We start from the raw sequence: 13,098 nt of genomic DNA on the forward strand, positions 1-13,098 counted from the left end.
TGTTTCTTTATAATACCAAGCTGACATGGCTGTGTAAATATTTTAATACATCTGGCTTGCTGATACATGATTGAAGTAAACAAGAGATGCTGGCTTTGCATATAAGCACATTCATTTTTATATATTAAATAATTATGTATTAAATTCATTAACTGAGTAATATAATTAAAACAGGAAAAAACCAAATCTGCGCATAAACAATAAATAACTATGCTATGTGGTTCTTTGAAAATCGGCATTACCTTCCCGCCCTCTAAAATCTGGGAATGATTGCATATTAAAGAATATTTAAAATTAGCCTTAAGGATATTATTCCTATTACTCCAGTAAAATAATCTTAGGCTCAGTATTTATGTTTTAAAAAAAATTAACTTGTTCAGGACATACAGGTTTCCATTTCAGTGTGAAATTCAACCCATTTCCAGACATAGAAGTAATATGTCAAATTCTCATCTTCAGCTGATATCTGGGGCCACACGACTGCTTTTGATATCACAGTTTTAGCCACAGCAGAGGAAAGTGTGTTGTAAATAATACAGACTTCTCAGAACCTTGATGTACAGTGAGTGTATGCTCAGCTGATACCAAGCGATTGACAGGCTTTTACTGTAGTGTATGGCTGTTCCAACACATCTTAGGAAGAGACATGGTCTGTCAGTTCTTCAGTTCTGCCTTTTCTTCTTGGTTTTTTTTTTTGTGTGTTTTTAAATTTTTTTGTTTTTGTTTTTGTTTGTTTGCTTTAAAATTAATTAATTTTGTTTCTTTCCTTTTCAGATGTGGTTTTTATTACATATTGCCTATTGAATAATTTCTATGAATGTATCATGAGCTGTAAAGTGCTTATGCCAATGTGGATTTTGGATCCCTGCTCTTTGTGTTCCTCACTCTGGATATACAAACCACCTGGCGAGTTTTGATCCCCAGATGAGCTGATAACTCTTAGGGTCAGGTTGCTGGTGCATATGCTTGGGATTAGTTTTACCACAGACACAAAATGGTGCTGCTGTAAGTTCTCATTATTAGTGGTCAGTATGGAAATTTGTTAGGGTACCTTCAGAAGGAGGGATCTTAAATTAAATGAAACAATAGAGAGTATTTAAAAAATAAGTAATGGCTCATGCTCATGCATTTATTCCTCTCAATGTTCCCCTCAATATTTCCCTCATGTTACTCTCCAGATTATCTGCAGCACTGTTTTTGGCAGTCAACTGCTGAGCTAGAAAGAACTGTATGAATTTTAGAAGAGACATGTTCATACCTTTCCTGTTGAGATACGCTCCCTTCTGAGTTGTTTGTGTTTCAAAAATAATAAAGGGCACATCAAGATTTACTGATGAATGAGCGAGAAAAAGTGATAAAAAAGAGAATTGATTCACATATGCTGAGGGTAGGTCCAATCCTGTGAAGACTTACACATGTCACTAAATGTATCTATGAAGGTAGCATCACAGCATCACTAACACTAGCTGGGCAAATAAAGTTATGCACATTATGAACTTGCAAGATCAGTTTCTTTAGATTGCACAGCTAGTAACTGAAAATAGCTACTGCTTTTCAAAAGATAGCCACTTCTTTTCAGCTGCTTTCAACTTGAATGAATTGAAGGGTAATTTTGGAGAAAGTTTCATGCTCCTCTGTTTAAGAACATATAATTGGTCTGAAAATGTCAAAAGGACAAAGGCAAAATGGTAAAAAAACACCATAGTGCCTTCTTTGCAAAAAGAAATTAAAGGATCTTCAGAGTTTTGTGTTCTTTTCTTTCAGTTAATAGTTAAAAGACAAATTAATATATTTTAGAGAAAGGTAGCAAGAGTTTACGAGGACACAAGCTGTTAAAAATTAATAGCATTACTTGGAATTGGCTGATGTAGTTCCCAAGCCATTCTCCATGATATTTGAAAAGTCATGGCAGTCAGGGAAATCCCAGGTGACTGGAAAAGGGGAAACATTTTACCTATTTTTGAAAAGGGTAGAAAGTATGACCCTGGGAATATCCAACCTGACAGCCTTACCTCTGTGCCTGGCAAGATCATGGAACAGATCTTCCTGGAAGCTGTGTTAAAGCTTGGAGGACAGGGAGGTGATTCAGGACAGCCAGCACAGCTCCACCAAGGGCAAGTCCTGCCTGACCAACCTAGTGGCCTTCTCCAATGGAGTGACTAATGGATCAGTAAAGAAATTTGGAATTTGGGATCCAAATAGATCTATTTGGACTTCTATAAAGCCTTTGACACAGTCTCAACATTCTTCACCCTAAATTGGAGAGAGATGGGTTTGATGAGTGGACAGTTATATGGATAAGAAAATGTTTGGATGGTCGCATCCAAAGGGTAGTGGTCAGTGGCTCAGATCCCAATGGACATCAGTGAGAAGTGGTGTCCTTCAGTGAGTATTGGGACCTGTGTTATTTGATATCTTCATTAATCACATGGACAAAGGGATCAAGAGCACCTTCAACAAATTTGCAGATTACACCAGGCTGAGTAGTGCAGCTCCCATACTTGAAGGATGGGATGCCATCCAGAGGAACCTGGGCAAGCTCAAGTGGACCCATGGAAATCTAATGAGGTTTAACAAGACCAAGTGCAAAGTGATGCATCTGGGTCAGGGCAACCCCTGGTATCAACACAGGCTGGGCGATGGACAGATCAAGAGCAGCCCTGGGGAGAAGGCCCTGGGAGTGCTGGTGGATGAGAGGCTGGACATGACCCAGCCATGTGCACTTACAGCCCAGAGAGCCAACCATAAAAAGCGGCGTGGCCAGGAGGTCAAAGCAGGTGGTTCTGCCCCTCTGCTCTGCTCTGGTGAGACCCCACTTGGAGTGCTGCATCCAGCTCTGGGGTCCCTAGCACAGAAAGGACATCAACCTGTTGGAGCAAGTCCAGAGGAGGCCAATAGGCCAAGCCGATCAGAGGGATGGATGGAGCACCTCTCCTATGAGGGGAGGCTGAGAGAACTGGGGTTGTTCAGCCTGGAGAAGAGAAGGCTTTGGGGTGACTTAATTGCTCCCTTCCAGAACTTGAAAGGAGCCTAAAAAAGATGGAGCGGTACCTTTTACAAGAGTATGTGGTGACAGAGCAAGGGAGAATGAATTTAAATTGAAAGAGAGTCGGGTTAAATTAGGTATTAGAAAGAAACTCTTTCCTGTGAGGACAGTAAGGTACTGGAACAAAGAGCCCAGAGAAGCTGTGGATGCCACGTCCCCGGAAGTGCACAAGATCCAGATTGGAGGAGGCTCTGAGCAATCTGGTGTAGTGGAATGTGTCCTTCCTATGGCAAGGAGCTGGAACTAGATGAACTTTAAGGTCTCTTACAACTCAAACCATTCTATGATTCTATGATTAAACCTGACCAAAATGACTGAATGTAAGCACAAGTTCTTCAGTGAATTTTAAAAACAAGTGAGACAGAGGTTACATGCTGCCTCCAGGAAATTCATGCTTCTGGGACAATTCTGGCTCCACCAGGATCAATTGCAAATTGTTACACAATTCAGATTTGTGCAGTGCCACCATCTTACTGTCTTCTAAGACCTTCAGTATTCTGGGACCATTTGAGGAACTTTTCTGGGGCCATCAATGACAGAGAACATACAGGGCTGGATATCTTCCTGTTGGTGGTATTGATGGATAAATTGGATGGAGCATGGATCTTTCTTCATTGAAAGCCAGGATCTCATTAACTGAACACCAACATTATGTGATGTCTGAAAAGAAGGGAGCGACTCCATCCCTGACAAACTGATTGGTGCTGTGATGGTAGAGGCTGGATTTTAAGCCACACCACAAAACCAGAATCTTGGGGTCTTTTAGGACTGGCCCACTCATGTTGTCCTTACCACAGTTTTACCACCAAAGCCATCTTTTGCTAACCCTTAATTTGTGTGTGAATCTCAGGCCTGACCCAAGACCTGCCCATGCTGAGTGTGCCTGTAATCACACCCACAGCTCTTGGTCTGAGATACTTTTGACATGAGGCCACTGATTATACAAGAAGTTCAGTGTCCAATAAAATAAAAGACTTGTTACTACTTGAGCTGCTACATGCCCTCCCTGCAGCTGCTGTGGTAGATTATTCAAGGCTGTTGCCAGTGTTTTAGAGAAACCAGTGCTATTGGGGTCTGGATTGAAGATCACAGTAATGGCTGGTGGGCTACCTGATGACTTTTCTCAGTCCTGACCACTGTTTTCTGTCCATAGTGTGGCGAAATGCAATAGTAAAGGACTATTTAGTGAGTGAGAGAAAAAACAAACATCCAGGTCTGTAGACCAGATGGAGAGAGAAGGAAAAAAAAAATCTTTCAAGTCTTTAGCTCTCAAATATTTTCAAGAACTTCACTATCTTGTATGGGACTGATTAACACTGATCTGGATTCTCAGATTAAAAACAAACTGTCTTGGAACCTTCCTTCTTGATAAGCCTGTTTTGCTTCCTGAGTGCTTGTCTGATTGAAATTTAGGCCAGTGGAAGAGAATCTTTGCTTATCATAGCCCTGCTAGTACTAAAAGGTTTTTTAACAGGTATAGATTTAGGCTGTGATCAGTGCTAAAGCAGGTACATAGGGGAAGAGATTGTATAAAAACATGTGTTCTACACCTTACTGCCAACTTACCTCCCATCACATCTGTCTTAAGGAAATACAGGACACAGACATAGCTCCTTGTTTATCAAGAGTATTGCAAATATGTTGGGGTTTTTGTGTTTTAGGGGTTTTGTTGTCTTTTTTCTTTTTTTTTTTTTTTCTGGAAGTACAAAAAAGAAGTATGGAAAGCAATGTGCTTCTAAAACTCCTTGTCCTATGAGACACACTTAAGGAGCTCTGTCCTGTCATATTAAATTTCTAGAAATTTGATTTTTAAGCGGTCTGTAAGGAGTGTGAAGTCTTATAGTCAGTATTCAGTAGCTTTAAGGTTGGATCTATTTTGAGATTCAGTGATCAATAGGACCTTAATTGATTAAATTTGTAAAGTCACTGTTTCTTGCAACTTGATAGATCCAGATTATTTGGACTGTAACGGCTAGGTAGGATCATATGTCTATGAGCCAGCTGAAATACCTAGAGTATGATGAAAAGAAGTTTTGCATTTTTAAATAGACTTGGAGGAAAAAGGCTCTAATCAATGTTTGCTTGCTGCTTTATCACAATGGAATGAAAAAATACGTGTTCAAGTTCTAGTAGTTGATATGAAAGCACAAAGGGTCGTACTCCACACTCTTGTATTGTATAAGTAGATGAATGACATGTGCTTGAAGTGGCTGTTAGACCATGGTATGGAGACATGATGCCTAGAGGACCTGATGTAATCTTTGCCTTGTTTATGAAGCTTCTATCATTATGTCTACAAAAAAAGCTACCTTCTTTGTTCTCTTTCTTATGTACCTCATAAAAGAGAGAAAAATTGCATGTAAAAGGGAAATTCTGATCTAAAAAAAAAATCACAATAAATAAATATTCCAAATGCTCTCTGTTTCTCTATGCAAATAAATACTTTCTTTTAGTTTTGATGTTTAACACGTGATATTGGAAAAGTAAAACAATATTAAAAAAAATCAAAGAAAAAAGTCTTTGCAAAAATTTTGTTCCCAAGACTGAAACATAATATTCTAAGATTGTCAGAGCTTTTATTTCAAGGCTGTTTTTTTCCAAAAAAAACCAGAATACTTTTAATAATCTTTATAATACAAGTAAATAGTTTCTCAAATTTGCTGACATTTGAGAATCCTGTATTTTGACAGAACTCAATATGACTCAAGAGAAGTGGCCTGAAAACCAGGCATTTCTGTGACCTAATATCATAATTACAGAAAGAATACAGAATAATGAACCCCATGGGCTCTGCAAAAATGCAAGAGAAATCATTAAAATGGCTGACCCCGCCCCTCTAACACACTCCTATCACTTACCAGGGCTTTGTTATGGGAGTGTGGATGGAACCATGGGGGGTACACTGGCCTTCATGTCCATCTGTACTTTGCTCCCTTTTGCCTGGGGATAACACACACTCACCTGGGGGGTTCCAGAGTACTCCTGAGGGAGAGCCTCTACTCTGCAATACCTGTAGAGAAAATAAGACATGGCCAATGCATGCACCCACTCTGGGTACAGAAACAGTGTTTAGTTTTGCAGATAAAGTTATGCTCCACAGTGCAAGTGGATTTTCTCTCTTCCTTTTTTCAAGCATTTAACTATTTTTATATTGAACTGATGTGAAATTACATGAGCTTGGATAATGTGAATAATGCATGAGATTTAAGACAAACACATGAAAGGAGCTTATTTTTCATGTCAAACAAGTCTTTATTTTTTTATGGTACAAATTAAAAGTGACAGATCTGAAGCTGTTAAGAAATACACAAAGTGCAGCTTTACTGACCATACAGATATTGCTCTAGATTAAGTACAGTTTTTGTCAGTTTTTTATTTTTTATTTTTTTCATGTTAAGCAACCTGTGCAGATAAATCAGCTTTGGTTTCAAAGTCAGAGTAGTAAGGAGCTTTTAAATATCCAGTTTGTTTTCTTGGTCACAAGTCCACCATATCCACTCCTTTTTTATTTATTCATAGTTTTAAACAACACAACACAGTCCATTTTGTACTGCCATCTTTCCCCCTGCATGCTCCATGCATGGAAAAACAGATCTCTTTGCAGTGCTTCGTAAGTGACCCTGGTGACCATTCTGTAGATTATAGCACATAGGACAAAAATAATAATAATAGTAATAATAATAATTAATAATAATAATAGTAATAATATCACTTTTTAACAATAAATAAACAAATGTGCCCCACATAGTCTCAAGTTGGAAACAAGCAAACCACATGACAAAAAGCTCATTACAAAATGTCTTCCAAACAGATTTTACAGTCAAATATTGACATGGAAATCAATTTCCTCTCTTATCTTCTTATTTGAATGTTGGTCAATAACTGGGTACAAGTAGAGTGCTGAGGTAAAACACTGATGAACAGTTTTATTTTTGTATTTTTTAAAATAGTAACAGTTTAGTATTGCGAGATTGTCAGCAACATTTAGCCATATCTATACAATGTGCATATACCTACAAACATTGAGCTTTGGTCCAGCATTGAGAAGACGAGCAAAGGCATTTTACATATTTCTTTTTGGTTATAGCTTGAGTTCTTTGATACGCCTCTACTTGTTCCTTCCTAGCTCCTTTTTGCTTCCTTGTTTTCTCTCTTTTTTCTTTTTTTTCCTCTTTTTTTTTTATTTTTTGGCTTTTTTAAAATTTTTTTCAGTAATAATGTAAAGAAATTGGAACCATTTGAATGCATTTGATTTCTTCAACTGTCCAAAATAGCTTTTTAGTGAAAAACATAAAAAGACAAAATTAGAAGAGTAAGTGAACCCTTGGTTCATTATTCAAATAATATTATATATATATTTATATATATATATGTATTTTAAAAAAATGAATTATCAACAAAGTGGAAAACCATTAAACCTTAACATATGACCAAAGAGACTCTTGTTTCATTTGCTGGTAGCAACCTATCTTTTAGTCACATGCAAAATTAAAAGGTATTCAAATGTTATCAATACATGAAAATTGTTTACAAATGGGAACCAGAAATGTTGCCAGTAACATAAAAAAACAAAATACTTACGGCCCTCTCAAAGATGTATGATTTACATATAATTTATCTTCCTAAGAATCTGTTCAGGCACCATTTATGCCTCATAGCAAAAATTTGTGTATAAAAAAATTAATATGAGAAGCATTACAACACTTTATAAATAATTTACAAAACATAATACAAAATTAGAAAACTGTAAAAAAAATCACTGCACATGAATGATTTTAAGACTGTGGGATGAATATTATTTTTTCTTCCATGCTGGCAATTTATATTTATTTTACATTTTCACTGTCCTAGTTATATCCTTCCGATATGTACTTTGGAACAGAAAAGAGCTTATATAACTGCTGCCAGCATATTTTTAAACATTTAGTATCTTTCATACAGTGTTTAGTTAACTTTTTTTTTCTTGGAGCATTTTTCTTCACAGAATTTAGAGCAGTCCCTGGGAGAATTAGAAATTTAGTTTTGAGGCAATGAATGGCTGATGGTTTTGTTCCCAGGCTGTTGATGGTGGGGATGGAGTGGGGGAGGGTATGGCCTTAAGGATGACTGAACATGTAGTTGTGTACGTGGCATTAATGACTGGGCAATTAGGAGTGTTCAGGAGACATGGGTAGGATTTCAGGAGTAACTGCTTCCAAATATGATTTATTCATCCTTGCTTTCCTGTTGGCTTCTGGATGGTGGTCTGATCGTTATGTAGATTGAACCGTGGTGGCAATTTCAGAGCTGTTTGGTATAGACTACACAGATGTTTCTGAGGATATAGGTATCTATGGAGAGAGAGGGTATAAAAAAAACCTAGAGGGGCAGATGTTGCTGTGAGACTCTCTAATTTACATGCTCATCTTGGATAAAGCATCTATTTTGTCCCTCTCAATTTCCCAGTGGTTACTGAGGTGTTTTTTCTCCAGCAGTTATTTTTATATCAACAGTTGAAAAAGAGTTGATAACAATTGTCACTCTCCTCCTCATAAAAGCAAGACTGAAAATATCCTAAACATACCCTCCTGAAGCATAAAGTCTAAAATACATTTGCTGGACATGAGTTCATCCTGGAGTACTGGATCCTCAGTGTGCTCCAACACTGACCTCTGAGAGTGCTCACATTTAGAAGCAGCTTCTGGCCCAGATGATGGTCTCTGAAATCTTAAAGCTCCACCAACCATGCAACAAATACCCCACTTTACAAGGCAAATTCCATTATTAAAATACAGAGGGCCAGATTCAAAGCATAGTGAAATCAATGAAAGTCTATTTCTTTCACTAGGTTTTGGATATAGCCTGGAGTTTTTGAAAACTCTTTAGTAATAGAGGTGTAATTTGAAGACTCCAGCACTTCAGAAACTTCTTTCCACATCCTAGGCAGACCACCAAAAATCCAGCACAACCATTCTGAGGTCAAGGAATGCTATCAGGAGTTATACCAGCAGAATTTTACCATCTCTACAGTGAGCTGAACCAATTATCTGATGTTATCTTTTGGGAAGACCTGATCAAGATGCAGCTTCTACCCTAATGGTAGACTGAATCACAAAGGCTTGAGCATAACTGAGCAGAAGATGAAGATTGCAGACGACCTTCACAGGACTGACCACACCCCATCAAGAACCTGCAACACCTTTCTCTGCCTCTGAGCCTTGGTATGCTTGTAGGTCCAATGACCACAGTATTTTAGTAGATGCTTGTCTAATCAGAAAGGAAGTCACAGAGATAAACTGTCTTTAAAGAAAAATCAGTTCACCTGAATCATACTGCAGGTGATCTACCTTATATTATCAAAAGACATTCAGTGTTTTTTCTCCATGTCCCAATTACTTAGTCTAGCCAGTGGCCACTGCAAGCACCTGCAGAAGCACATCCTCCTATTAAAGAAGTCAACAGGGCAAGCATAAATATGGCATTAAAAAAAGCCAGAAGGAACAAAACACTACCATCAAAATTGTCCATAGTGATGTAATGATCAAAACATCCTCATCACTTCTCAGCCTGTCCATTTGTTTTCATCAGAACCTCAAGAAATTTCTTTGGCTAGCAGGCTTTGGAGAGAAATTGCTTCAAATGGAACCATAATATAGATGCAGTACTGTACCAAGTGTGCAGTTTATATTTATACTACAAAATTAGTTTTGGTAACCTCTCCAGGTTCACGGCCAAAGGACAGAGAAATCTCAAGCTACACATTCAACAAAAAGCACAATGTTTAGTGTGGGCTTGAAAGTCTGTCAGATATAATCCTAATCCTTCTTTGTCCTCATTGCATTCCATCATATAAAAGTGTTCAGATTTCACTTTTCTTTTTAAAATTCTTCAAACAGTACTGGGTTTGGGTGGCTTGGGGAAGGGGTGGGGAATGAGCTGGAAGGGAGGAGGCAGCAAATAGAATCAGGAAAAAAACCAGAAAAATAAATGCAAATCAAGACATACACTCTCAGAGGAGAAATACCAAACCCCACAAATCACAATAAAAAGTACTTATTTTTGGCACCCAAACATTAGGAGATTGCAAAACTGTTGACTAAAAGAAAAGAAAGTGAGGTGACTACTATGGAATGGCTTTGTACACACCTGCAGGGGGTACAAACAAGGATGAGAGAAATTAATCCTGTATTCCTCTTTGCAAAATACAAATGTAAAAATTTGTAACACAATTTTACGCTCATAAAAGAGTAGACTAACAATCTAGTTTGCAATGCCATGTTTCTGACTTTGGTTAATAGATTTCATAGTGAATTAGCACTTGATACCTGAAAGGTTACAATCACTCCTCCAGGTGGCAGGCTTGTATTCTCTTTTAAACAGATAATAGTTTGTTTTTTTTTTTTTTTTTTTTCTTTCCTTGTGGTTTTTTGGTTTTTTTTTTGTTGCTGTTTGTTTTGTTTTTCCTTAAAATGTGTTAATATTTTCATAATATACAGAAAAAATTAAGTAGTTATTTGGTTTACTTTAAGTCCATTTAAAAAAACTGGCTTTTTCGGTTTTTTGGGGAACTAATTCTACCACATACACTCTAAGTGTTGTGTATTTTTTTTTTGTTTAAAGTTTTTTTTTTTAAATAGGAAAACCCACGGACATTTATAAACTGTTCTGTCCTTCTTGTAGTTTTCTCAGTCTTTTACTTACAAGGGTGATGAATAGGTATTTTCACAAAGTTGAAATGGACACATTTCACTTGGTGTGTTTTTTTTTTTTTCTGTGTGATTTGGCTTTTTTTGTTTTGCTCTTAGGAGTTTTCTTCCAGAGAGTCTGTTAAAGGCTCCATAGGAACTGCTGTTGCAGGCTCGTGTTGTTTCAAACGTTTAATTGTGTTCTTCAGTGCTTGCCTCTTATTGCAGAACCAAACTCTAACTACTTCCCGGTCATAGTTCAGTTTCTCTGCAATCTCTGTCATTTCCTGCCCAGAGGGATGCGTGTTCTTCTCAAAGTGGGCATTCAAGATTTCAAGGGCTTGTGGCGTGAATGAGGTACGCCGCTTGCGCTTTTTGGATGGTTCGCTCCCAATAAACTCGGTAAGGTTCTGCATCCCTGCTCGATGGCGGGCCTCAGCCTCAGCCATCCACCGCTCAAGCACCGGCTTTATCTTCTGGGCACTTTTAGGGGTGATGTCCAGCTTTTCAAACCTGGCAGGATACAAAAGGCCAGGGTTCAGTTTGGCTGTCAGACTGCTAGCTATAGTGTTCTCTTGGGCTTCCTGTGGTAGGAAAAAGTGGCTTCTCAGGATGGTGTGTCTGAGGGAAAATTGAGAAAGAAGAGTCTTACACTGATGCTCTGCCAGGGTGGGACTTCCTGCCTGCCTGACTAATTGACTGGCAGAGGTAATTTACAGTAGATTATGAAAACTGTCAGATAGGTATATCTATACATAGATATAGATAGATATATATAGCTAGAGATTTAAGCTAACACAAAATGAGCACTACAACAAAATTCTAAGTACACTAAATAATACAGGTTAAGAATCACATTTTCATATTTCTGATAATCTTCAAAACCCTTGAGACTAAGTCTAATTACAGGAAATGATATCAAAGGCATTGCTTTTATCATCTTGTTTTTGTGCTTAATCCTTTTGTTATCTCTCCCATCCCATGTTATCCAAACACCACAGCTTTAATAAGAAAACCAATGGCAAATACTCATCTCTGAATATCAGGTTTCCTTTCCATTTTTCAGCAATTTTCACTGTTTGTAAGTTAATGCTATATCCCTTTTCTGGGTTGGAAAAAAAATTCCCATAGCCATGGTGGTGTTCAGCTGAAACAGCTGGACACTTTGCAATTATCTTGCTGTCCCCACAATGTGCAAAGACAGACTCATGTTTTCCAGATGAAATCCAGCATAACAGTCCACTAATATGCTGTGGCACCAAGCTGAGTTTATTGTGGGATTTCTGCAAACTGTACCAGAATGATATCATTTCCTGTAAATGAGGTCTTCTATATATCATTTTGCCATCAAAAGTCTTTTGCCAAACCAGATTTTACAAGTATTATAAAACATCTGGAAAAGCAGCCACACAAAGCTTTAATCCTTTCAAAAACAAGCAGAAGAGCAGAGTTCATGTTTCAAGTCCTATAAGTATTTGTTTCTTTCATTTAGGGAATTTATCCTCTTTTGCTATTAAAAAAGTCTTAACCCAATTTCTTTGGTGCAATCCATTTGTATTTTCCCACTTTGCTCTGTCCACTCTGCATGTTGAGGTATTTAATGCTGCAGAAAGGCAACAATTACTGGATGTCGCTGCTGTGCTCTCCAGCCCAGGTGCTTCAGCACCACCACCACCACTAACCACAGAGTGCTCTGGAGATTAGAGGAACTGAATCAATCCCTTTATGCCAAGAAACTTGATGGCTGGAGCTGGACATTTTTAGTGTCTCCATTCAGCACATGGAGGCAGCAAAAAATATTCCAGCATGAAACAAAGCACTTCTCACAAACAAAGAATAAGACAAAGAATAATTTCAGATAATGGTACTCCAAAGACTTTGTAACTGGTGCCTGACATTTTAATGTGATATTGACTGCAAGGTGTCATTCCTTGGTATCTGGTGATATTTCAGGCTGAAGAATATATTTTAGAATGTATTGTCTTAAATTAAAGGAAATACTGCTATTTGCATGCAGAACATATCAAGGTGGTATATTGCTCTTATGACCTGCATAGGCCACCAGAAGATTCTACTTTTCTCTTCGAGCTGGTTGTTCAAACTGGTTGCCTTATTGCCCCTTCCACTGACCTGGAGTTCATACTGAAACTCCTTTGTTACAACTGAAAAAAAATTGAAATCTACTATTTCTGAGGAATACATGGTGCTACTGAAGCAGGTTAACGAAAAATGCACAGTCATAGCATGTAATTACACCCCAAAATGGTGTCCATCTAAGGCGGGCAAAGGAAATTAAAAAATGTCTGTAACCTTGCAAGTATTTGGGACAAGCTCTCGCACCCAATCTCAAGTTCTGAGCAACTTGCTCCTCCAAGGAGCCCTCTTTAA

General features: G+C 37.9%; 1 protein-coding gene across 1 annotated transcript in view; it reads right to left on the reverse strand.

The window, feature by feature from the left end:
• Positions 1-10,447: 10,447 nt before the first annotated feature.
• POU6F2 (POU class 6 homeobox 2) overlaps positions 10,448-13,098 on the reverse strand; it is a 308,911-nt gene continuing 306,260 nt past the window's right edge. The window contains exon 10 of the mRNA XM_054644613.2: positions 10,448-11,331. Coding sequence (XP_054500588.1) covers positions 10,827-11,331 — 505 coding nt within the window. The 3' untranslated portion in view covers positions 10,448-10,826. The remainder of the gene's footprint in view (positions 11,332-13,098) is intronic.

This window comes from Agelaius phoeniceus, chromosome 1 (genome assembly GCF_051311805.1).
Source record: "Agelaius phoeniceus isolate bAgePho1 chromosome 1, bAgePho1.hap1, whole genome shotgun sequence".
NCBI lineage: Eukaryota > Metazoa > Chordata > Aves > Passeriformes > Icteridae > Agelaius > Agelaius phoeniceus.